The following is a 27102-nucleotide window of genomic DNA, read 5'->3' as shown; positions in this document are numbered from 1 at the left end:
ATTTTGAATAAAAGGTAGGCATCAGGATTACTTTGGTATAATAGAATAACGATAAATTAAAAAAAAAAAATGAAAATATTAATAGGAGAGTACGACGTTTTAACTTTTTGTTTTTTTTGAAGCATACGTTCTAACTTTTCAAATACTCCTAAATGATTTTTTTTATTTTTTATTTTTTATTTTTTTATATAGGTTCCTAAATGAAATTTAATTAAGTCATACATTGTACAGCAACGGTTGTAACCTGCGAGTATTCATTTATGCTCCGCCACGCGCGCAAACTGATCAAAATTCCACACCACGCGGCACGCGCACCAGACAAGTCACAGACTCACGATTGGACGCGTCACAACCACTCCTCAATAATCGATATATACATTATCCTTACACTCATATTACATAACAATAACACAACACTAAGGTACAATGGAGTGAGATCCATTTGTAAATTCCACTCCATTATACCTTGATAATGTGTCATTGTTATGTAGTGTGAATGTTTTAATCATTTCTCGTATATAAGTAAGTTAAGTCACCACGGCTGGGATGACCTCCTACAGTCCTACCTAAACTGATTGGTCCCACATCAGGAACAGAGCCTTCTTGTGTGATGACACGTGCACAAATAATCAACGCGACTGCATGACACATGAAGTGAGCGACTATATGATATCACGGCTCAGCCCCAGCCGCAGTGCCGATCGCCTCGTATGCGCATATTACCAACTCCATACAAACGATAAACCAATCGAAGACTCCTATTCCATTCATTCATTTCCAAAATTAGAAGCAAAAAGCAAAAAGCAAAAGATTGACGCCCTAATCTACGCCGCTTGTTGCACACATTTTTTTTGTGATAATTTTCCGTTCGTTGATCGATGGGGTTTATGTGTGATCTGACGGCCAGAATCTCGCCTTCCTCTCTCCGGAAAGAGATGCAAGCCCGTGATTGAGTTTGACAGAGAAGAAGAGGATCTTAGGCTGCTGTTACTTTGTTTCCTTTTGCGGTTTCTTTCTCTCTTTTTGAGGCAAAATGAGGTTTTCGAAGTCTCAGGTATGGCAACCATGCAAGAAGAAGAGGTCTTGATCCGGAAGCTCTATAGAGAGAGGAATTTGATTCTGGAGAAGTGAAGGAGTTGAGGAATTGAAGGGATTGGATTGTGTGGTGGTTACAGCGAGGGAGATGGCTTCGCGGTCGAGCAATGGGGGCAGGACGCGTGTGGGGAGGTACGAGCTAGGACGGACCCTGGGCGAGGGCAATTTCGCAAAGGTCAAGTTCGCTCGGAACGTCGTGACCGGCGATAACGTGGCTATCAAGATTCTCGACAAAGAAAAGGTCCTCAAGCACAAGATGATCGGCCAGGTCTCGATCCTAATTCTTATTTGGGGTTTTTTTTTTTTTTCCGTCGGATTTATTCCCTGATTTCGAAGGAATTTTGTTTTTGGTAATTTTCTGTTGTGGTAAATTGGTAATATTTGAATGATTGACTTTTTGGTTGCCGAGAAAAATAAATTATGTTATTTTTAATCGAAAACTTTGACGGAAAAAGTAAAAGAAGAAAACAAAACTGTACACGTCTTACTTGAGTTTGTCATTTTGTGACCAAGACATTGTATGGGACTTAAGTCACTTATCGAGGTTTGTTGATTTTATTATTTATTATTATTATTTTATTATTTTAAATATTTATTGTGCCTGTTCATAAAATGATAGTTTGGCAAACTATTTTTATTCTCCCTCTATTTCTTTTTACTTCGTTCAAAAATATCAAATAAAAAACATTCTAATTTTTTTACACTTTTTATATCACATCAATAATTTTTTATTATTATTCAAATAAAAAAATTCACTACAAAATAAATTTTTTTCACTTTTCTATAAAACATTCTTAAATTTTATATCACATCAATCACTTTTTACTATACAATACACAAATATTCTTCAATCCAATTTCTCATGTTGCATTTGAGTAGGGCAAAATTAGAAATCGACTTTTGCTATAATTAATTTATTTCTTGTTCCAAAAAATGAATTGAAGAGACTTGGAATTGAGTTTATTTCGGTTTTAGTCCAAACAGATGGATTAAATTGCAAATCAATTACATTGAATTATATTGAATTTATATTATTTAAGGTTTATATGATTTGGGTGTGAATCAAGTGTGTGGAATACTACATAATCTTTCCTGAGATGAATTAGCCGAATTTGAGGAAATTTGGTGTATTATTAAAACGTGAACATGTAACTTTTTTTTGTTGTTGTTGTTTCAATTTTGTATAAAAATATTGAGACTCTTGTATTGGTTTTTTTGTGTGTGCGTTTTAAATATTGTATGGTTGCTGTGGAAAAAAAAAAAAAAAAAAAAGAAAGAAAGAAAAGAAAGGCAAAGAAGCGAAATTGTGATTGCCAGATGAGTTCTTCAAACTCTAATCTTACACTGAAAATTATTTAATATTTACACATGTGGCTATGCAAAGACTATATTTTGTTGAAGTTATAAAGTTATTATGTTTCTATCTGAATATCAATGTGTCTCACCTTAGTTATTTTCTGGCTGCTTTGTCATTTGCAGATTAAACGTGAAATTTCGACGATGAAACTTATTAGACACCCAAATGTTATCCGTATGTATGAGGTCAGAGAACACAGCCGCCTTATCTAATTTTGTTTTTACCTAATCTTAATGTAGTGGCATGACCTTTCATTTCAGGATCTTCTGCATGCTCTGTTGCTAGAGATTTTATATCAATTTTTAATGTGCTCTATTTCTATGTCCTAGATTATCCACATTTGTGGTTCCCATAGGGTTTCTTGATTATCTTCTGGATCTGAATTGACTTCCAGCAGTATTCCTGGTGTAGGTGATGGCTAGCAAGACGAAAATATACATTGTGTTGGAATTTGTTACTGGTGGAGAACTGTTTGACAAAATTGTAAGCTAGTGGTTTTTTCCTGCTGATGACTAACATATGCATTCTGGAATAAAATGCCTAAATTAACTGGTTTTGGTGCTATATTTCTTGTGCTAGGCAAGTAAAGGGAGGTTCAAGGAAGATGAAGCTAGAAAGTATTTTCAGCAACTTATTAACGCTGTGGACTACTGTCATAGCAGAGGTGTATTTCATAGAGATCTAAAGGTGTGATTACTTATTGTTGTTTTTACCATCCCCTTGCCCTTCAATGTTTTGATAAAGTTAATCCTCATGTTTTTTCTTTTAGAGTTAAATAATGCAGTTGGAGGTGATGAACTGATTTGTATGTATTTTTGAATGTTATTGCACCTATTCCAAGAAAAAGGAAATGATATTATTATGGTTTGTCATTTCTCAGCCAGAGAATTTACTGCTGGATGCTAGTGGAGTTCTTAAAGTTTCGGATTTTGGATTAAGTGCCCTACCACAACAAGTTCGAGTGAGCATTATGACTTAATGCCTTATACGAAAAGTATTTCAGAATAAAAGTTATCCAGAACTTAATCTAAAGAGGTGTTGGTGACACCTGGCCCCCATAAGCCCCACTTCTTGTTCTGTCTTGCATGTGCCTACCATACTGCTTTTGGATTTATTGATAGTTTTGGTGAATTGTTAGGCAGCTTTACACAATCAATTCGTGAAGTTCTTATAACCGATTATCCTATCCCTCTCTTTAGGAAGATGGTTTGCTTCACACAACATGTGGTACGCCAAATTATGTTGCCCCAGAGGTATATTAGCTTTTGGTTCAAAGTGCAAGTTACTGTATCTTTAATCTCATCAACCCTTTCTTTTTTCATTGACACCTGATTTTTCTAGGTGATCAACAACAAAGGCTATGATGGAGCAAAGGCAGATCTGTGGTCATGTGGTGTGATTCTTTTTGTCTTAATGGCTGGCTATTTACCTTTTGAAGAATCCAACCTCATGGCATTATATAAAAAGGTTAATTGCTTGCTGTCTCTCTCTCCCTTAACTCATTCTTCAATGTATAAATTTATTTTATGCATAAAGTCGTCCTTTTGATCCTCATGAACTAAATATCTCTGTGAAAATTATTATTTTGTTCATGTAGTCAAACTGTATTGCAAGAGTATTCATATGAGTGGGAATCTCATCCAAATGCATAGCAAATTATTTTGTCCTCATATGAATTCATACTATTTTATTCTGTCAAACTTGTACTGATATGCTAGTGCATTTCCTGATGAAGAAATAGGAAGTAATTTAAGAATCTATTATCTTGTGTACATGTATGTGTCTGTTTTTGAGTTTAAAATCCTATTTTGTGACATCCTCTATGTGCTAGTACGTGATTTATGATGATAATTTATGTCCAAAAAATAATTTAGTATTGAATACACTTTTAAATCAATTGTTATATGTTGTTACTTGATGGAGGAAAAGGTCAGGTAATAGTGCAGAATATAGCTTAGGATGAGAAGACATGTGAAGGCTGGGATTGTGGTAACATATGAAAGTGAAGAAGATGAAGAAGTGGGTAGATTATTTCTTTCCTACGCTAAAAATCATTTTGACAAAATTCAGTGATAGCTGGTCAATGAAGTGATGTGTGCAATTGTATTGCCATTTGACATTGTTAGCTCTGAAAGTGAGTTGGTGTAGACTATGGCTTACGTGTAGCTATTTTATTTTTTTTCATCATGTGAAAGCAGATAACTTGTTTATTGGGTTGACCTTGAATGTAAATTTGGCTTAGAAGTTAATTGAAAGTACACTGGAGTTGTTAACAATGGTGTTTTGAATTCTTGGCAAAGGGTAGGGTTAACATTTGCCAGCTTCAAACCTAAAAGCGAGTTGCTGTTGGATATAGCTTTTTTTTTTTTTTTTTTTTTTTTTCCTTTCTATGGGGCTGTTATGAACCAAATGTTGGGTGTTACTTGTGGGAAGCTATGCCTCTTATAAGGGAGCAATGTGGGGGACAAAAAATAATCTTTTGGTGGGCTTTAGCTTCTTTATGTGTTTTGGAAAAAAAGAAAAAGAAAAAGAAAGGTTATAAACTGATGTGAAGAATTTAATTAGCTTATGACTCCTCCTTAAGCTAGACTTCACACGAACAAGAACCACACATCGAACAGCACTTTGAGAGCTAGTAACACAATTTCTACCTACACACCCTCTCTAAACCCTAGAGAATTTAATACCGAATTTTGTATATCATACATGCTTAGAGGCCTCTATTTATAGGCTTAGAAGACCTAAATCGCCACTGATTCAGATTTCTCTAGGCGTTATCTAGACGGAGGCATAGAGCGTCCGGAAGGTGAACTGTGCAACTGCCTTTCCATAACGTGCTTCATGCGTTTTCATATTAAGGCTGCGTCCGGACGGTGTTGCCGTAGCGTCTGGATGGTGTTGCCCTAGTGTCCGGACGGTTGCAAGCTGTCTTTCCCGATCCGTGTCTGCAAAGGAAATCTGGATTCTTCTCGAACAATGAAGAGCATCCAAACGTATTGCCCTGACGTCCGGACGGATGCACATTGAGCTGTCAGAATCTTCTCGACACATGAGGGCGTCCGGATGCTTCACTGGACTATCCAGACGGGAACAAGGGATTCGACTTTTGCTGAGTTGGAAATTCGCAAAATCTTTCTGGAACTCTTAAATTGCCTTCATGATGCTTGTGACACTGAAATTTGTCATAATAAGGCCCTTTTCATATTCGAGAAATAAACTCTGAATATTTAAAGACTCTGAAATAATACGGTATCCCTGTTAAAGCAGCAACCTACAATATAATATTTTTGTCAACAGAATGTAGCCAATAAACTAACAAACTCATCATTTGACCATTTTGGGACAAAAAACACTTGACTGGTTTATAAATACAATCTCGGTCCAAAAATAAAAATACTCCTCATTTTTGTCTCAAAAGGACAAAGGGTAAACAGAGTATTGAAAAACCACAGACAAAAAGTTCTAAAATCCAAAAAGAATAGGGATAATAGAGTAGTGTCTGCAAGTAGCCAAAATAATTAGAAGTTTGTAAAACAATTGATAGAGGAAGGAACAAAAATCTTCCATGTACCAAATCCTACTGATCCATTGAAAGCAGGCGACAGAGAGAGATCCGTACAATAAACTGGATATGTGCTACTTCGACTTCTAACTCTTGAAGCCAGGTGCCATAGAATGAAAACCTTCAGTCGCTTGAGTTTGCAAAGCTTGAAATTGATTATCCGTAGATTGAAATCCTTTAGTCAACTGGTCTGCAAGATAAGTAAGAAGATTTACCACTGATGCAGATCTAAAGAAAGATGCTATTGAAGGCTTTGCATGAGCGGGAGGGAAAAACTCATCTAGATCCTGAGACCTTTGGAAATCGAACATATGACTTCAACAACAGTTTGTTTTCCAAATGATCCATCTGTCGGATGTTGTGTTGGGAGCCGCTAGCTAAAATTCTTGCAAAGATTTAAACATAAATATTTTCAAAAATACCACCACCAAGAAAGATTAGATCTTTTTAGTTTAAAAAACAATGTGGTATTATGACGGCTGTCAATTGGATGCCAAAATTAATTAAGCAAATATGTCAATCTAAATGACCTAAATATATCAATATCAACCAAATACATAGACATAATAGGATTTTTATGCACAATATCTCAAGAAAATATTCCAATCAACAAATATTCCAATATTCTAAAAGTACAAAAAACTTAAAAGAACAAAGGAAAACACAGAGAATATCATGGAATGAGAAGAGATGTGCAGAGAATGCCAAAATCTCAAGAGAAATCCGCGAGAGAAACACACAACATGACAAAAATAAGAAGAAAAAAATGCAGTGCTGTGCGAAAGGGAAAGAAAGCAAAGGACTCGCGTCCGGACGGGGTACATACTCATTCCAGACGGCAGACTACCAATTCATAGATCGACAGAGCCACCAGCGTCCGGACTCAAGAACAGGTCCGTCCGGACGTTTCACACTGGAAGCTGAAAATAGAGGAAAAATTTACAGAAAAATAATTTTTCCTAAAGTTAGCTTCAGAACACGCATATATAAATAACTGATAAGACAGTCAAATAGTAATTCAAAAATATGCAAAGATATAATTGAGAGTTAAGTATTCAATAAGCACAAATTTTCCTGCAGATATAAATTTTAAATAGATGACTTAACTCATGCTATGCGTGTGTGTGAAAGCTTTCTCAATAAGGTCTAATGTTTGTTGATATGGTTTAGAACAACTGAATTTTTTAAACAAGAGAGAAATATTCAATGTTAGATCAGTCTAAAGTCGAGCCTTATTTTACTATGGCCTAACCACTCTCATTTGATACTGTCCCTAAGATGCATCACTTTTCTTTTACTTAATCTATTAGTGACTGTTTGTTTTTGTAATGAATTGGTCACTGACTGTTTCTATAAGGACAAGTTCAAGGATATTTTTAAGTACATTCAGCAGTGGGTCTTTTGAATCTAGATTTTTTGATTTTTAATGCTTTATTTGTTGCTTGTGCTGTGACCCGGAGAGAATGTCAGAATTTATGGGTTTTAGGTTCAACTAGTGAGTTGGTCACTTTGACCATCTTAGCAAAGAAATCTCTCTCATTATAATTTTCAGAAGCTAAAATTAGAGAGTAAAAAAAATTTTCCTTAGGGGAGTTTGGATAGTGCACAATTTTTCTTCGCATGAGAAAAGCAACTACCTAGCATTAAGATGCAACAGGAAAACTTAGCAGATATCAGACCTAAACTCTAAATCTTATATAAGCATATTCAATCAATGCACAATGAACTGAGATATCAGGCAAAAAGACATGCAATATTTGAAGAGCTATCAAAAGAAAAAATAAAAATTCTACATCTTCTCCCCCAATTTTTTATTTATATATATATATATATCTATCTTGAAAAAAAATAAGACATATAAAAACAACAAAAACATGCTTATGGAGAATAAAAATAATATCTAGTCCTAGCATGTAAGGTAAGAGCAAACCTAACCTCAGGGAGAGGTTTGGAATCACCAAGACAGAAAAGCAGCCACCTGGCGTGCTTTTTCTATCATCCTCATAAATATCTGCAGAAGTTTTTCAAGATAACAAGAGAAAACATGGGGATAAAACATATATGGTTCCTTAACGAGAATGCAAGGCATGAAAGATGTGACATGATAAACAATGCAATGCAAACGTACTTGACATGCACTAGGATTTAGGAACCAAAATCCTATGCATGGTGAGACTATACCTCTACTAGGTGAGTTCATTCCCCCCTCAAGGGGTGAATGGTCTCATCCTTTCTGACCTATACTTGCCGTACCCGAGGTGGTTATTGATAGGCCTTTCATCTGGTTGTCCATCCATTTTAGCAAGCTTCGCATCAACATAGGCAACCCCTCATAAGATTGGTCGCTTTCAGGCTTCTGTGGCTTCTTCTTGTAGTGCCTTGATTTGTTCTTTCTGGGTTTGCCATTCTGATTGGTAGGAACAAATCGCTGCTGTTGTCGCTCATGCTGAGGAGCCTGATGCTTCTTTGGAGGTCTAGTGCCAAATGTAGCTTTCCTTGGTGACTCCTTCTTGACCTTCAATTTCTGAGCATGCAGGAGTTGACACTTGGGTCGGATGTGACCACTTACGCCCTAGTGGTGGCATCTAGGAGGCTCTCTCTTGGTAGGAGGCATCTGAGTGTGCTTTGCCACAGCCGGAACATCTCCACCAATGACAGCCTTTCCCTTATCCATGCAGGCAGGTGGAGGCTCGGGGACTGTGGTTTTCGAAGTAGAGGGGATATTAGAAGTAGAAGCTACATACCCGAGTCCTGTTTTGTCTGTTGGGCTCTTCTGGACTGATAGCATATGGGTAAGCTTTTCATCAGCTAGCCTCTATCTGTAACTGCTCTTCCAATAGATTTTCTTCTAGATCAGTGATCTTCATCAACATCGAGCTTCTTTTGGTCCTCAGACTGTTTAGCTCTTGCGCGTGCTGTTGGCACGTCTCCCTCAACTTCAAGAACTTCACATAGAGGATTTTGTAGGCCTCTTTAAGTTCTTCCTTGTCTTCATCGCTGCTCTCTGAGTATTAGGACTGTGACCCTTCATATTCTTCATGAGATGCTACGAAGGCCAGAAACTTCTAATCCTTATCTGAGGTCTCATCTTCTTCAGATTCGCTGAGAGTAGCGTTGTAAGCCTTCCCCTTGTCCTGCTTAAGATTCTCGCAATCAACCCTCCCGTGCCCAAAGCCGGAGCACTCAAAACTTCTAGGACCTCTAGGATCCTTCTTCTCATCTACTTCTGGCTCGGCTTCTCTGGGAGTTTCCCTCAACCTTTTGGTGAACTTCTTCTTGAATTCATCATTCTTCATCAATCTACTGACATTTTTGGCAAGCATAGCAACTGCATTTTCATTTTCTGAGTCTTCGTCAATCTATCGAAATTCTTAGCCGCCTTTGCCTTTCTGACTGGGGGCAGGGAATACTCATAAGTTTGAAGAGATCCCACCAACTCTTTAATCTTCATTGAATCTAGGTCTTTGCTTTCTTCAATAGTTGTTACTTTAATCCTGAAACACTTTGGCAAAGACCTTAGAATCTTTTTGATGAGTTTTACATCAGAGACCCTCTTCTCAAGACTCACCATTGAGTTTCTTAGGTCGTTGATCCTGGTGTAAAATTCACCGAATGTTTCATCCTCTAGCATCTTAATTTCTTCAAATCTAGAAATCAACATATGGAGCTTGGCAGATTTAACTAGTTTGGTGCCCTCGTATGTTGTTTATAAGATTTGTCATGCATCTTGAGGAGATTCACAATTCGAAATTCTTGAGAATTCAGATGGTGAAAGCGCTTGACATAGAGCATGGAGGGCTTATCATTGGAAAGTCGTGCGCTGTTTTGAACAACACATAGCTCAGCAGTTGTAGCCTCTGGTTTAGTCCAACCATTTTTTACAATTTGCCAAACATCAATAGATTTTAAAAAGAAGTGCATACAAAATTTCTAGTAACCATAGTTCGTGCCATCAAAGGCAGGAATGGAATTAAGAGATTGAGATATCATAAAAATAATTAGAAGTCAAAAGATCACACTCAAGAATTTAATCTTAAACAGAGTGTACCAAACTCTGATACCAATTGAAAAATATAAAGACTTCTAATTTATCATGTGTGTGTGATCAATGTGTAACAAAATATCAAAGTGCAGAATTTAAATGAGACAGATATTTTGTTAACGAAGTGGAAACTCAATTTACAAAAAAACAACTCCGGGGTAGCCAAATCCAAGAATTTCACTATTCAGAAGACAAAGTTAGTAACAAAGCAGTAACATTCACATACCCCGATGTAGCAATCGTACATTGCAATCTGAAACGTAACCCAACGTGAATGCTTTCCAACCAGGTCTCCTACCTGAAGGGTCTTCAATGGATTTTTTTAGCTTAGGGTTCCTCCATAAGCTAGACTTCACACAAACAAGAACCACACATCGGGCAGTACTTAGAGAGCTAGCAAATCTTCACAATTTCTACCTACACACCATTTTTAAGCTTTAGAGAATTCAATACCAAATTCTGTAAATAATACACGCCTAGAGATCTCTATTTATAGGTTTAGAAGACATAAATCGCCACTGATTCGAATTTTTTTAGGCGGCGTCCAGACGGAGGCATAGAGCGTCCGGACGGTGAACTGTGCAACCGCCTTTCCATAACTCGCTTCACGCGTTTCCATATTAAGGCCGCGTCTAGACGGTGTTGTCCTAGCGTCCGGACGGTTGCAAGTTGTCTTTTCCGATCCGTGTCTGCAAAGGAAATCCGGATTCTTTTCAAACACTGAAGAGCGTCCGGGCGTGTTGCCCTGACGTCGGTATGGATGCACGCTGAGCTGTCAGAATTTTCTCGACATAAGAGGGCGTCCTGACGCTTCATTGGACCGTCTGGACGGGAATAAGGGATCCGACTTTTGCTGAGTTGGAAACTTCGTAGAATCTTCCTGGAACTCTGAAATTGCTTTCTTGATGTTTGTGGCACTGAAACTTGTCATATTAAGGCCCTTTTCATATTCGAAAAATAAACTCTGAATATTTGAAGACTCTGAAATAATACGGCATTCCTGTTAAAGCAGCAACCTACAATATAGTGTTTTTGTCAATAGAATGTAGCCAATAAACTAACATATATATATAATTTTTTTTTTTCTCATCCTACGTGGCATTGAAAACATAAGTATCACCTCTGCTACATGGCTACCGGGACATGTGTCAGCATTCTAAGATGGGTAACATAGAGATCCCGTTAAAAAAATGGATGGATGATTGACGGAAGTACCAACCGGAATTAGGGCCTAACGCCAGGTATCGCTTATGATTCTTTTTGAAACAGAGACGGCGATTTAATTTAGGGCCTAAGCATAGGTACCTCTAAGCTATTTAACCCTAAGTTGAAATTAAAGACACTATCTGCTTAAAATTATCATTGCGTGAGTGTGTCTGACTGTGTGTATGTGCATACTGCACATTAAGTTTCAATTAATGTGCAGTATGCACATACACACAGTCAGACACACTCACTGTGTACCAAAGCATAAAGTACCAAAGCATAAAGTACCAAAGCAGTGACTGAAGCCTTTCCTGACTTATTTGGTCTTGATGTTCTGCTTCATTGTTTCAGGTCAGTACTATAACTAAAGATGTGGTTAGCTTGTGTTGCATTGATTGAGCCCAATCCAAGTTAGATCCCTGCTTTGAGTTTTTAGGTTCTAGTGGTTTAAAGACTTTATTTTTGCCTTCCTAAGTTTCAATTAGTATCGTAGATGGTACCTCTCTTATGACTAAAAACGGAGATGATAATTCCGTCTATAAAATTGACGAAAATACACGTTAATACCCTTAAAAAACTAACACGTAGCCCTATGCCTCATTAAAAAAATTTAAAAACTATAAACAAAAAAAATACTATAATAGGGATAGTGGTGGCTGAAATTAAGAAGAAATTATACATTCTACTTTGTTAATGAATTTAAGAAGAAAAGTGGCGGCTGGATGACGAGTCAAGGAAGTAAAAGGTATAGTTGTGGCTATATCTATAATGTCATCAGTCAGATGAAGATTTCCAGCTCTTGCTTCTCTGATTTGAGTGGACATTATTCCAGCAACTAGTACATGGGAAGAGAATCTGTCTTATTTGGTGTTGAGCTAAAGCAGGCATATCAAGAACCACTGAAATTCAAGCCAAAATGGGAGATTGCCACCATTGTTGTCAAGATCCCTTGTGAAAACTTAAGCCATGATGGAATGGAGAGAGTAATAAAGATTTAGTGGAGGAGCTCTGCATAAAATGTTTGCTAGAAGACAAATGCTCTTGCAACTTCAAAGAAAATGAAGAGTCTGATAGTATTATGGTCAATACTTCCAAGCGGTGTTCATAGCTCACCAAACAAAGGAGAGCCTTCGTCATTGTTAGATAGGTGGAGATCTGGTGGATCATGTGGCTGGGGAGGTTGGGATGTTGGCTGCAAGTTGCGTGTTCTCTCCAACCAGAGCGAAAGCAGTGGGATCAACGAGACATCCAAAGCTTGCCCTACGACTAGTCTGGGGCCTTTGGCCAAAATGGGGGTGCCTTTTTAATTATTATTATTATTATTATTATTTTAAAAAATTTTAATGAGTTTTTTAATTTTAAAGATACATATTGCAACCTGTCAATCCATCGTTTGGCCACGTGTACTTTTGTCAATTTTATGGACGAAACTTGGACGGAGGGACCATATTCGTTTTTAGCCATAAGTAAAGTACCATCTATAATACGAATTGAAAGTGAGGTGGGCATTAAACCACAAGGGGTAATGAGCGTTTAACCCTAAATAATGTTATGTACGCGTACTCATGGAAAAGAGTGCAGCTACCAGACATAGGAAATTTAATTTCATGTCCATAATGCTCTTCACTTGTACAGTGTGCTTTGGTAAGATTTGTGGTACCGCATTGATTAGCATAATGATGACAATCTAAGTTTTATGGGGACGACACTCTTAGATGGGCAAGTAAATGGCAGGTCTATGTTTATTTGATCTTCCAAATGAGTGCTTTTCTATGTTTGAAATAGGAACTTTATTGCATTTCTTCTATTATAAGACTCCAATATTTATAAGCTCAAAGCTAGCTATATGAGGAATCTATTTGACTACAGATATTCAAGGCTGACTTCACATGTCCTCCATGGTTCTCCTCAAGTGCAAAGAAACTGATCAAAAGAATCCTGGACCCTAATCCCTCAACAGTACGTCATTGTCTTTTGCGTGCTTGTATTTTTTGATGTCATGTATTTCTTGTGTATTTACCATGTAAGCTTATCACATGAAACAGCGGATTACAATTGCTGAGGTCATTGAGAATGAATGGTTTAAGAAAGGATACAAGCCGCCTAGTTTTGAGCAAGCTGATGTTAGTCTGGCCGATGTGGATGCTATCTTCAATGAATTGGGGGTGAGATTGTGTTTTCTTAATTATTTTTTGGTCATATAGTGCTAGTGTGACTTTGTTTTTATTGTTTCCCTTGTGGTCAGGATTCCGGGGAGCTTGTTGTGGAGAGGCGGGAAGAAGGACCTGTGGCACCCGTCACTATGAATGCATTTGAGCTTATCTCTACTTCTCAGGGCCTCAACCTCAGTACTCTCTTTGAAAAGCAAATGGTATGCTTGACTTTGGTTTTTGGACTTGATGGTAAGATATCTCTCACATGGAGAAACTTGAAAATGTGAGAAATATCTTATATATATATATCATATGAGGTCAGGATGATGATCCGTATGCTTTACTGCTTACTTAAGGCAGTTCAAAAGGATGTGAATTTTTTTCCCTCTTTTTGTTACTAGGCTGAAGGATGGTACATTTGTGCTCTAAATTCACTTGTAGGTTCTTGTATTCTCATATTATATGTGAAAATAAAGCATGGTTGATATTTCAAAATAAGTGCTGAAATAAAGAAGTAGAGAGTGGTTGTTATACTGTAGTGTATGTTGTTTAGAATTCCATAGTTTTGAAAGAGCTAACTAGCTCGTTTGTTATTATTTGATGGTGGATTGGTTCTTAAATATATGACTTTAGAAAATGGCTGACATATGGCTAACATTTCCTTGGTAACTAGGGACTTGTTAAAAGGGAAACAAGATTCGCATCCAAATGTCCTGCCAATGAGATAATCTCAAAAATTGAGCAAGCTGCAATGCCTCTTGGTTTTGATGTAAAGAAGAATAACTTCAAGGTGCAATGTTCTCCTTCTCACTCATATCCATGGAATGACTATAGTCTCTTTTTTTTTTTTTTTACACCTTGATAAATATCAATGGATTTTTCCCTCTTTTGTTAAATACATGAGAATGTGAATGAAATATATGACTGTTAAGCTTTTCAAAAATACTTTTTTTTTTTTTTTCAAAAACAAAAACACACTTTTCTCTAAACATTTAACAAACAATTCGCTTTTCAAAACACACTTCTTTCAAAAAACAAAACACAGCAGACTTTTAAGAATTTTTTTTACACATTCTTGTAGGCATATTTTGAAAAAACATGTGCTTATCAAAAAACATGTGCTTATTTTTGTAGGGACTTATTACTTCAAAAAATAATAAAAAATAAAAAATAGAGAGGTGGTCGCATGGCCACCCCAACGGAGAAGGGGGATGGCTGTGCGGCCACCTCTATCTCGGTCCTATCAAGTTAGTGGTGGCCAGGCGGCTAGCTCAACTGGACAGAGGTGGCTATGCGGCCCTCCCAATAGGGTAGATATCGATGCATGACCACCCCATCAGGTAAGAGCTAGCAGTACGGCACCCCTTCATATTAGAGGTGCTGTGTGGCCACCCCAACAGGGCAGAGGTGGCCGTGCTGTCACCGCTATTGGTTTGACTACCCTAACAGGGTAGATGTGGCTGTGTGAGCACCCTAATTGGTTAGAGGTGGCCGTGCGGCCACCTTAATAGGGCAGAGGTAGCTGTGCGACCATCCCAACTTGGCAGAGGTGGCCACGACACTTTTACAGGACAAAGGTGATTGCGCAACCACCTCTGCCTTTTTGGGGGCCCCACTCTCTCCTCCACTGAGGGTGGCCAATGCGGCCAACTCCTCTCCTTCGTTGAGGGTGGCCATGCAAGCTCCTATATATATATATATATATATATATATATATTTTTTTTTTTTTTAATTTTTAATTTTTTTTTATTGTTCATTTTTTATAAATAAGAGGTCAGGCTCTATTCCTGGAAAAATGAACATGTGTTTCCTAAAAGTAAATATGTTCAGGTTTTGTTTCTTTGAAAACACAAAGTACTTTTCAAAAAGTTTACACTGGAGTTTTCTTCTGTGGATCCCACGAAAATACTTTTCAAATGTGGACCTCACCGGATAAACTTCTCAACTTTCTGTCCCATTAAAAGTTTTTGTAAATAATAATAATAAAAAAGTTATCCAAATGATTAATAAACATAGTTTATATTTTTTTTTTATTGATAAGTTACATGCATAGCGAGTCTTGAATCTACAATTGTGCCCTTCACCGCAATATCTTTCAGGGGAGTGCCATTGGAACCAGAGTTTATTAGCTTTGTTAGATGGAATATTCATTGCATGATTACATAATTAATGGGTCAGGATACTGTATTAACATGCAAATTCTGGTGTAATCTTATGGCTTCAAGTGGTATTCATATTTTCTTCACTTCACTTTCTCATAGTTGGTAACATTTGAAGGACAAAGAATATTGGATGAAAATGGAGTTAACTAGAACTTGATGTAAATAAATCAAGTGTTCAATTTTCTTCCACTTCTGACATCCCTTTCTTTCTCCCTCAATTTTTACTTGATCTCAGATGAAGCTTCAAGGTGAAAAAACTGGACGCAAAGGTCATTTATCTGTTTCAACAGAGGTACACATATTTAAAACTCTCTCTCCCCCCCCAATCTTCCTGTAACACATCCCTTAGAAGTAGTTCGATCAGGAACTGTTTACAATTTTCTTTTTCAGATTTTTGAGGTGGCACCTTCACTCTACATGGTTGAGCTCCGCAAGTCTGGAGGAGATACTCTAGAATTTCACAAGGTATGGTAGCTTTCTCCTTTTCTTGCCCCACGGCCCAAAGTCTCTCCTCCCATATCTTTTGCCCAGCCCAGGATGAGCAATGGGGAGCATATTAATCCCCATCCCACATCTGGCCTGCCCTCCCTATTAAGAATAATGGGTAGGAACGGCTCAAGACCTAATTTTAGCCTCTACTTTAAAAAAGATGTTTATATTTTGAATTTTGTTGTTCTTTTTTTTTTGTCCTCTTTGCTCAAATCTGATTTTGTTGTTCTTGATAGAAAGAAAAGACAATTTCTAGAAAACAAATTAAGCCAATAAGAAAAGAAGTTTTCTAAGACCAAACTAAATTTCATGTTGTCCAGATGTCTAATTTCCTAAAATTTCAAATCTAACATATTCAATAGTAATAGGTAAAAAAGGGGAGGGAGCAAGGGAGTCTGGCGACTTACCCCGTGGTTGTTGTGAGCCTAGGTTTTATAACTTATACATAGTACAATGCATTTTAGTAGTTATTAATAATTTAGGGAAATTTTTAAATAAATTTGAGGCATGACAAGATGAGGCAGTCTGGCGACTTACCCCATGGTTGTTGTGAGCCTAGGTTTTATAACTTATACATAGTACAATGCATTTTAGTAGTTATTAATAATTTGGGGAAATTTTTTAAATAAATTTGAGGCATGACAAGACAAGGCAGCCCAAATATGCCCCATCATATACTGAAATAGGGCACTGTCAAAATCCTCAAATTCATCCCTCCCCCTGTTCAATTGACCTCCTTAGTTGTGCCATATGTCGTTGACGCGTGTTGACATTTTCTCCTTTTGTGTTATGCTCTTTGCTGTTGGTGTGGTTGTTAACATTGGTTTTGGTTGTCTATGATGGGCTTCTTGAGTTGGTTCTATGTAGGGGCTAAAGCTTTTGAGCTCTCGGTGGCTGAATGTTCGTTTGGTTGGGTAAGACTAGTGTTGCTTGGCTGACGACCATGAAGGAGGTCTTGGTTCAAAAGATAGAGGTGACTGAGTTTATCAAATCGTCAAGAGATGGGAACAAGGCCTTCATAGTTCAGAGATGCTCTAATAGGTTCGATCGGTATTTGGAGGTGTCAAAGTATGCGGTGGGTTGGTGTGGAGGTCTTATTGTAGTCTCGGAGGGGTGTGAAGGGTGGGGATGGAGAAGTTTTGCTGCTAAGTTGAGAAAGGTGATAGCTTTCTTCGATTTCTCTCTCAGCACGGGGCGTAGAGTCTTGTTTCCACGCTAGCCCACTGGTGGCTCTTAGTCAATCAATGTGAGTGGTTCTTCCTTCGTTTTAATGGGTAAGGAACCATGTTAGGTGGTGGCAAAAGAACAATGTTGGGTAGGGTGGGGCAGTTGCAGCGGTGCTTCTTGGCGGCGATAGCGACAACGGTGCATATGCTCCTTGTTCCTTGTTCCATACAAAGGGCCATGTTAGGATCATTGCCTCTGTACCTCAGGCTCATAATAAGGTGGCTCGAAATATGTTTGTAGACACGTTTGTTCCCTGTTTTCGCTTTGCAGTTGGAGACGAGGTTGTACAATTGGGTGATAACATGACGTGGTGGATATCTATGGGAACCTTCGAAATTGGAGTAGCCAGCTAGAGAAATTAAAAGGAAAGTTGACTGGGCTTTAGCGATAGTGGATGAGGGTTTGATTTCTATTGTGCTAGAGGGATGTAAGGCCCAACCTGTGTTAGTATCCCCTAGCCCGAGCCTATCTCCAAAGGAGAAAGCCCTTGCTACGGTTAAAAGGAAAAAAGATCCTCCTCAGCATATGAAACATGTATTTCATCTTAAGCCCAATTTTAAGTGGGCTATGAACAAATAGTCTGGAGAGGCCTCTTCTTCAGGTAAAGACCCGAAGTTGGAAGTGAGTTTAGAGAGCTCGATGGTGGAAGTGAGTTTAGAGAGCCCGATGGTGGTTAGTGTAGTTTTGAGATCTGCCTAGCCTTGTGGCCCTTCGGTTGACTTGCCGGTAGCTTTTGTTTCTAAGATTGAGGATGTGCAAGTGGTGTAGACTATTTCGGGGGTTGAAGAAGATGCGTTTGTGCCAACCGGTAACTTTTTGTCCATGGTGGAGCCTTCAGTGATTCGGCTGCAACCCTTTCCTCCCTCCCCCCAGATTTTGTTGGTGATGTGGAGAGCTTGAGTAAATAAGGAGAAATGTATTGTGTCCGTTGAGATGGACGAGTGTGTTGCGAGTGGGGTGGTTAGGAGTGATGCTCTTGTTAATGTAACTCGGCCTTGCCTAGAGGGAAAAATCCATTGATATTATTTGTTTGCAGAAATCTAAATTGGAGTTTATTTCCAGTAGTGTTGTGCGTAGTTTTTGTGGTTGTCAACATGTGGATTGGTGCTATTTAGCTTCTAGAGTGGGCTTTCGTGGAATCTTGCTTACGTGGGATATGAGGGTTGTAGAGAAGATTAAAGAGTGCATGGGGGAGTTTATTGTTGCCTGCTCTTTTAGAAACGTTGAAGATGGATTCTCTTGGGCTTTTTGTGGGTGTTTATGGGCCTAATTTTGATTGTGGTAGAAGGTTTTTATGAGAGGAATTGGTTGGCTTGTTTAATTGGTTGAATTTGTCGATTTGCATTAGGGGAGACTTCAACGTCACTCAATTTCCCAGCAATTGTCTGGTGAAGCTCGCCTTTGTCCTGCTATGGTGGAGTTCCTTAATTTTATTTGTGATCAGGGTCTCATGAATCTCCCCATGTAGTGGGTCTTTCACGTGATCAAACAATCAGGATCCCCTTCTTGGTCAAGAATTGATAGGTTGCTTGTCTCTCCTAATTGGGAAGCCAAGTATCCTAATTTATCATAGAGAAGGTTGCCTAGACTTTGCTCAGACCATTTCCCCATTCTTCTAGATTGTGGCGATATTCAAGGTGGCGGGAGAGATTTCAAGTTTGAGAATATGTGGTTAAAGGCGGAAGGCTTTGTGGATAGGGTGGGACAATGGTGAATCTCTTATCATTTTTAAGGTTCCCCGAGCTTCATTTTGTTTCGTAAACTTAAAGCACTGAAAATTGATCTAATAGTTTGGAATGAGCAGGTGTTTGGTAATGTGGAGACCCATTAAAAAAATTCTTGGATGAATTATGTGTTCTTGGTGGTTTGGAGGAAGAGAGAGATTCATATGACGAAGAGAAATTGAGGAAAGAAAAAGTTATTAGTGATTTGGAGAGGGCTACCTTATTGAGGAGATGAGTTGGAGGCAAAAGTCGGGGGCTTTATGGTTAAAAGAGACAAATGCACAGAGTTTTTCCATCGAGTGACCAACTCGAATAGGAGAAACAACTCCATTGAGTCGCTGTTGGTTAATGGCTCAGTTTTTGCCGATCAAACTGTAATTAGGGATTACATTGTTAATTTCTATGATAAACTGTTTTTTGAATAGGTTTTTTTGGGGGCCCAAGATGGATTGCCTTGATTTTGACTCCGTTGATGAGGAGGAGACCTCTTGGTTAGAGAGACCGTTTGAGGAGAGTGAGGTCCTTGAGGTGGCGAAATGTATGAACTATGAAAAGGCGCTAGGCGCAGATGGTTTTAGTATTTCATTCTTCCAAGTTTTTTGGGATGTTATCAAAACAGATATTATAGGGGTATTCCATGATTTTTTCACGCTAGAAATAAGTTTGAAAAAAGCCTGAATGCCACTTTTATTACTCTCATTCCGAAGAAATCCAGATAATATGGAGGTTTTGGGCGGTTCTACTTAGTGGAACGTGAGCTTTGTGAGAGTGGCGCATGATTGGGAAGTGGGTGTCTTTGCGTCCTTTTTTCAAGTGTTGCACTTAGTTAAGGTGAGTAGAGATCGTGCGGATGGGCTCTAGTGGGTCTCTTTCAAGAAAGGTTTGTTCAAGGTCAAGTCCTTCTTCATATCCTTAGCTTGCTCTGATAGTAGTGGTTTCCTTTGGAAGAGTGTGTGGCGGACTCAGGCTCCTTCGAGGCGCATGATTGGGAAGTGGGTGTCTTTGCTTCCTTTTTCCAGGTGTTGCACTCAATCAAGGTGAGTAGAGATCTTGCAGATAGGCTCTGGTGGGTCTCTTCTAAGAAAGGTTTGTTCAAGGTCAAGTCCTTCTTCAGATCCTTAACTTGCTCTGATAGTAGTGGTTTCCCTCGGAAGAGTGTGTGGCGGACTCAAGCTCTTTTGAAGGCGGTTTTTTTTTGTGTGGTTGGCAGCCCTCGGCAAGATCCTTACTGTGGACAATCTCAGAAAGCGACATATCATCATTGTGGATAGATGTTGCTTGCGCATGAGAGATGGAGAATTTGTGGATCATCTTCTTCTTCACTGTGATGTGGCTTACGCATTGTGGACTAATATTTTTAATCGTTTTGGTATGTCTTGGGTTATGCCGAGAAGAGTTATTGACTTGTTTGCTTGTTAGTAGAAGTTTGGAAGACCGAGGAGTGCTGCGACTTGGAAGATGGTGCCTATTTGCATCTTTTGGTGTGTTTGGAGAGAAAGAAATCTCAGATGTTTCAAGGATTTAAAGAGTTCCATGGAAGATATTTTAGCTTTATTTTTTCATACGCTGTATCTTTGGACAGTGGCGTTTTTGTTCCCACTAGCTATTAGCTTTACTGATTTGCTTGTTTGTTTTTCTATTCCTAGTTAGGTGTTTCCTTTTGTATACTTCCAGTGTATTAAGGGGGCGTTTTACGCTTTCAATAAATCTAAATTTGCTAATAAAAAAAGAAAAAAAGAAAAAAAGAAATCCAGGGCAATTAGAAGGCAAAAGTTGTTAGTGAGCTTGAAAGTTCTTCTCTTATGGAGGAGGTCAGTTGGCGGCAGAAATTAAGGGTGTTGTGGTTAAAGGAGGGGGATAAATGCACAAATTTTTCACTCCATTGCTAACTCTAATAGAAGGTATAATTCTATAGACTCCTTATTGATTGGCGGTAGACTGTTGTTGGAGGCTGTCGGTGGATGGTCTTTCCTTTGACTCCATTTTGGAGTCCGGGGCTTGTTGGTTGGAGAGAGATTTTGGAGTGGAGGAGGTGAGGAAGGTTGTGAAAGCGATGGTTGGTGACAAGGCACCAAGCTCTGGTGGTTTCTCTATGACGTTCTTCCAAGCTTGCTGGGATGTGCTGAGTGTGGATATTAGGAAGGTTTTTAGTGACTTCTATGCTAGAGGTAAGTTTGAGAAGATTCTCAATGCTTTGTTTATTTCGCTTATTCCGAAGATTCCAGGTGCTATCGATCTCAAGGACTTCCGTCTAATTAGTCTGATTAGTCTGGTGGTTTTTGTGTTTATTTCGCTTATTGCCAAGACTTAATAGGCTTAGGATGGTAATGGAGATCATATCTAAGTCCCAGAGTGCCTTCATTAGAGGTAGTAAGATTCTTGATCCGGTTCTTATTGCCAATGAATGCCTTGATAGTAGGCTCAGATCTGGCAAGCCGGATATCATTGTAAAATGGATTTGGAGAAAGTTTATGATCATGTTAATTGTGATTTTTTATTGTATTTGTTGAGGCAGTGTGGATTTGGAGGGAAATGGTGCTCGTGGATAGCCCACTGTATCTCCTCAGTGCGCTTTTCGATTTTGGTAAATGGCACTCTGACAGGCTTCTTTAATAGTTCTCGTGGGTTGAGTCAAGGGGATCCTTTATCCCCCTCCGCTGTTTGTTTTTGTGATGGAGGCTCTAGGAAGAATGATTTCTGCTGCGGTTAGTGTGTGTGTGTGGGGGGGGGGGGGGGGGGGTGGTTATTAGTGGGCAATACTTCCTTCTCCCATCTCCTGTTTGCAGATAGTACTTTGATCTTTTGTGATGCTCTTCTTGCTCATTTGTGTCATATGCGAAGCTTATTCTTGTGCTTTGAAGCTGCGTCGAGCTTAAAGGTGAATTCGACCAAGACCAAATTGGTTCTTGTTGGGAATGTTACTTAGGTGGGAAGGTTGGCCCGAATCCTAGGGTGTGGGGTTAGCTTTCTACTGGTCAAGTATCTAGGCTTACCGTTGGGGGCCTCCTACAAGGCTAAGCATATTTGGAACGGCGTTATTGAGAAAGTGGAAAATCGGTTCCAGTTGGAAAATGATGTATTTGTCCAAGGGTGGTAGGGTTACTCTCATCAAGAGTACTCTCGCTAATATGCCTACGTACTAAATGTCTCTCTTCCCTATTTCGACGAGTGTTGCTAATCGTATTGAGAAGATCCAGCGGGATTTCTTGTGGAGTGAGTTAGGTGAAGAGTTCAAATATCACTTGGTGAGTTGGCCTAAGGTTTGCTCTCCAATCTCTGAGAGAGGGTTAGGTATCAGGAATTTGATGATGTTTAATTATGCTCTCTTAGGTAAATGGTTGTGCGCTATGGGCTTGAGAGATAGGCTTGGTGGAGAGTAGCGGTGGACTTTAAATTTGACAGTTTATGGGGAGGTTGGTGCTCTCTAGAGCCTGTAGGAGTCTTTGGCGTGGGGTTGTGGAAGAACTTTTCAGCTTTACAAGTTTTGAGGTGGGGGATGGGTCAAAGATTAGCTTCTGGCATGACCAGTGGTGTGGGGAAACGACTCTCAAGGTAGCTTTTCCGGTTTTATATGGTCTTGCATGCGAGAAAGACGCCTCTATTGCAGCTAATTTAGAGTTTTTGGGCGGTTACAACCAGTGGAATGTGAGCTTCATTAGAGTGGCACATGATTGAGAGGTAGATGGCTTTGCCTCTTTTTTCCAAGTATTGAATTCCAGTAAAGTGAGAAGAGGATGTGTAGATAAGTTGTGGTGGAATCCTTCCAAAAGAGGTTTATTAAGGGTTAAATCCTTATACAACTCATTGGCTTTTTTGGAAGGTAGTAGCTTCATCTAGCAGAGTGTTTGGCGGACTCGGGCTTCTTCGAGGGTTTTTACTCGATCGGCGGCTTTAGGCAAGATCCTCACATTGGATAATCTTAGGAGGCGACACGTCATATTATGGACAGATGTTGCATGTGCAAGAGGAATCGAGAATATGTGGACTACCTTCTTCATTGTGATGTGGCTTCCGCTATTTGGAGTGTTCTTTTCAATCGCTTTGGGATGTCTTGGGTTATGCCTATAATTGTCATTGATTTGTATGATTGTTGGTGGTTGTCTGGCAGGCCAAGTAGCCCTGCAGTGTGGAAAAGGGTGTCTACGTGCCTCTTTTGGTGTTTATGGAAGGAAATGAATGATAAAAATTTTGAGGATAAGGAGAGGTCTATGGGGGATATTATTTCTATGTTCGTTGAAACTTTGCATCTTTGGAGGACGTCGTATGTGTCTCTTCTGTCGATTAGTTTTAGTGATTTTCTTTTTTGTTTTATCCTTTCTAGTTAGGTTGTTCATTTTATATACTTCCTGTGTACTTTGGGGCTATTGATGTTAAGTACTTTCATCCTATCAGTCTTGTGAGCGAAGTTTAGAAGATTATTGCAAAAGTCCTAGCCTTCAGGTTGATTAGGGTTGTGAAGAAGATTATCTTGAAGCCCCATAATGCGTTTGTTAGAGGTAAGCAATCATGTGAGCCATGGGTGCTTTGCAAACTGGATATTGAGAAGACTTATGATCATGTCAATTGAGAGTTCTTATTATCTTTGTTGAGGTGCAGTTTAGGGTAGAAATGATGCTCTTAGATAGTGCATTGTATTTTTTCCGTGCACTTTTCTGTTTTGGTGAATGGCAATCCGTCCAGGAGATCCTTTGTCCCCTTTGCTATGTTATCGTTATGCAGGCTTTAAGTAAAATGTTTTCTGCAACTGTCAGGCTTTTTTGTGGTGTCTAGGAACTCTTGTGTGTTTAACATTTCTCACCTTTGATTTGCAAATGACACATTGAGTTTATGTGGGGCTATTCCTTACCATTTCCACTATTTGCATTCCTTATTTTTACGCTTTAAAGTTGTTTTTGGTTTGAAAATTAATCTGGCTAAATCAGAATTGGTTCCTATGAGAAATGTCATTAATGTTGATGGTTTGGCCAGTATTTTGGGATGTGGGGTTTCTTCTTTAAAAACTTTACCTTTGAAGTATTTTAGTCTTCCATTGGGAGCCTTTTTTATGGCCAAAGCTATTTGGGATGGTTTTATTAAGAAGATAGAGTATCGTTTGGCTGGATGGAAGAGGTTGTACTTGTCTAAGGGTAGTAGGATTACCTTGATCAAAAGCACCTTATCCAATTTGCCTATGTATTTCATGTATATTTTCCCCCTCCTAGTGGGTGTTGCCAACCGTATAGATAAGTTACAACGAGACTTATGGGTGGGCTAGGTGAAGAATTGAAATTTCACCTGTAAGCTGGTCCAAGCTTTATTCTCGATGTCTGAGGGAGGGTTGGGGGCTCAGAACTTTGTAGTTGTTCAATTGTGCTCTTATGGGGAAGTGGCTTTGGCACTATATGCATGAGAGAGAGGCTTTGTAGAGAGTCGTAGTGGATTCTAAATATGACAACTTATGGGTGGATGGTGTTCTAATGAGGTTCATGGGATGTATGGTGTGGGGCTTTGGAAAAATGTCTGGAAGGGTTGGGGTGAGTTTTCAAGTCATCAGATTTGAGGTGGGAGATGGCAACAAAATTAGATTTTGGCATGATGTATGGTGTGTGGATCAAGCTCTAAAGGAAGCTTGTTCAGATTTATATAGTATTGTTTGTGTTAAGGATGCTTCTGTAGATGATCATTTGGCGCTTTCTAGTGGTTCCCTGTAATGGAATGTCTGTTTTATCAGAGCGGCTCATGATAGGAAGGTGATTGTCTTTACTTTGTTTTTTAATTTATTGTGCTCCCTTAATTGAGACAGGGAGGTGAAGACAAGCTCTACTAGGCCCCCTCCAAGAGAGGGTTGTTCGACGTTAGATATTTCTAGAATGTTCTTGTTCCTCATGATGGCACTTACTTCCCTTGAGAAATTTTTTGGCAGAGTAAAGTCCTCTTGAGAGCGGCCTTCTTTGCTTGGTCAGCCACTCTTAGGAAGATCTTTATCTTGGATAGCCTGAGGAAGCATCATGTCATTGTGATTGATTGGTGTTGTATGTGTAAGAGGAGTGAAGAGTCTATGGATCATCTTTTTCATTGTAAGGTTGCTAGTGCCTTCGGAGTGCCATTCTCAGTTGAGTTGGGCTGACCTGGGTGACGCCTAGATCAGTAATAGACTTGTTTGTCTTTTGGAGAGTGTTGTTTGGTAGACCTTAGTGTGTAATAGTGTGGAAGATGGTGTTGTTTTGCATTTTGTGGTGTCTTTGGCAGGAAAGAAATAATAGATGTTTTGAGGATCGTGGTGAAGCTTTAAGTCTTTTCTTTTTTTCTTTTTTTCCTAGTTAGGCATTTCTTTATATACATGTGTACCTGGATTGCGCTTTTTATGATATTTCAATTACTTTTATATATATATAAAGGAATACATAAATTTGGAACTGGAGTTGGGCTTTTTGATCCCCATGGGACTTCAGTAGTAGCCGAAGACCAAACTTCGTCCAGGCTTGGTGCGTGGACTGACAGACTAGATTTAGAATCCAAACCATTAGACAGTATTATTGTTTCATTTTATAAAATTGTTTCTTTGTTTGCTCAAGTTTGCACTCGATTTGTGTTAATATTGCAGTTCTATAAGAGTCTCACGACTGGGCTGAAAGATATTGTTTGGAAAACAGCGGATGAAGCAGGTGAAAGAAAAGAAGGTTTGCTTCCATTATTTAGCCGTTAAATGCATTTTTCTTTCAAAGTTTCAATTACTATTGTTCTACTGGTTTTGGCCCCTGGAAAATATATCTGTTTTCTACATGAGGCTGAAGTTTGCAAAATAGTGCTTCGGTGATTGGGACTTCTTTTTGGCATCTTTCCTCGCCTTCATGAGATTCTCAGATCTGAATCTCCATTGAATTTTAACTGACTGGGGTTATTAAGAAATCCCCAAAACTCTACAGCACATTTCTATAATTTTTCAACGGTTTAAATTTAATTTTAAGTTTTTCATGAGAAAACGAGAAAGAGTAATTAAATATGGACCGTCCAAAATACTACATAAAATATGTTGTAAGTTTTTTTTAACAGTACTTGAGCCAAATCCATTTTCTTAACATAAAAGTAAACAACATTACATCATATGAACTCTTTGGCAGGACACAGATCTGGGGGTATATGTTTTAGTATCTTATATATATATAAGAAAATTAACATGGTCACTATTAAGGATGAATTAAGTTTGCTTTCCCTTGTTACTTACCAAAAAAAGAAAAAGTTTGCTTTCCCTTGTCAATAATAAGATAAGTAAGTAATAATTACTTTTCTACTTATCAAAAAAAAAAGTAAGTAATAATTACTTTTCTTCTTCTCTGGGTTTTCATCTACAGGTGATGTTGTTGTGGCATCTTAGTAAGTGGTTTCTTTTGGCGATTGTAATTTTTTTTTTTTTTGGGGTGTAATTATTCAAAGCAATGTAATATATTGGCTTGCACTGATGTATCTTAATTGTGTTGTGTCGCCTTCACTTCACCTTACATTGAGAACTTGATTGTTAGATACTAAGCTCTTGGTTGGATTTAGACATTCTAAACGTATCACTACATACTTTCTTTTCTTTCTCTCTTTACCCTTTTTATTTAGTGGTCTGTCGTTAGCATGTCTTTCTTATATATTGTTCCATAGAAGAGTAATATTAAAAGTCTCTCTTGTGCCTGTTTGGATTTAGACATTCTAAATGTATCACTACGTGCTTTCTTTTCTCTCTTTACCATTTTTATTTAGTGATCTGTCGTTAGCATGTCTTTCTTATATATTGTTCCATAGAAGAGTAATACTAAAAGTCTCTCTTGTGTCTATTTGGATTTAGACATTCTGAACGTATCACTACATACTTTCTTTTCTCTCCCTCTTTACCATTTTTATTTAGTGGTCTGTCGTTAGCACGTCTTTCTTATATATTGTTCTATAGAAGAGTAATACTAAAAGTCTATCTTGTGCCTGTTTTGATTTAGACATTTTAAATGTATCACTACATACTTTCTTTTCTCTCTCTCTCTTTACCATTTTTATTTAGTGGTCCGTCGATAGCACGTCTTTCTTATATATTGTTTCATAGAAGAGTAATACTAAAAGTCTCTATTG

The 27102-nt window shown here is 38.5% G+C and overlaps 1 protein-coding gene across 2 annotated transcripts; it reads left to right on the top strand.

The window, feature by feature from the left end:
- The first annotated feature begins 629 nt into the window (after window positions 1–629).
- LOC133868317 (CBL-interacting serine/threonine-protein kinase 23) lies at window positions 630–26575 on the top strand. Of its 2 annotated transcripts, none has more exons than XM_062305155.1 (15): window positions 630–1363; window positions 2575–2637; window positions 2864–2935; window positions 3032–3139; window positions 3333–3413; window positions 3652–3705; window positions 3794–3919; window positions 13132–13221; window positions 13308–13427; window positions 13508–13633; window positions 14089–14205; window positions 15813–15869; window positions 15968–16042; window positions 25601–25661; window positions 26349–26575. In XM_062305155.1, exons 1-15 carry the CDS (start codon window positions 1184–1186, stop codon window positions 26369–26371), a joined length of 1353 nt encoding a protein of 450 aa, XP_062161139.1. In that variant the 5' UTR covers window positions 630–1183; the 3' UTR covers window positions 26372–26575. The 2 variants fall into 2 exon arrangements, with proteins under 2 accessions (XP_062161139.1, XP_062161137.1); XM_062305153.1 differs by having other exon boundaries at window positions 634–1363; window positions 25601–25676.
- Window positions 26576–27102: the final 527 nt, after the last annotated feature.

Source organism: Alnus glutinosa, chromosome 5, assembly GCF_958979055.1.
Source record: "Alnus glutinosa chromosome 5, dhAlnGlut1.1, whole genome shotgun sequence".
NCBI classification, from domain to species: domain Eukaryota; kingdom Viridiplantae; phylum Streptophyta; class Magnoliopsida; order Fagales; family Betulaceae; genus Alnus; species Alnus glutinosa.
The sequence above is the reverse complement of the archived record's forward strand: the minus strand, read 5'-3'. Positions and strand labels throughout refer to the sequence as shown.

Coding starts and splice junctions, on each gene's coding strand:
- LOC133868317 (XM_062305153.1), top strand. CDS start 1,184: ATGGCTTCGCGGTCGAGCAATGGGGGCAGGACGCGTGTGGGGAGGTAC. Junction 13,222..13,307: donor TGGACCCTAATCCCTCAACA/GTACGTCATTGT, acceptor CACATGAAACAG/CGGATTACAATTGCTGAGGT. Junction 15,870..15,967: donor ATTTATCTGTTTCAACAGAG/GTACACATATTT, acceptor TTTCTTTTTCAG/ATTTTTGAGGTGGCACCTTC.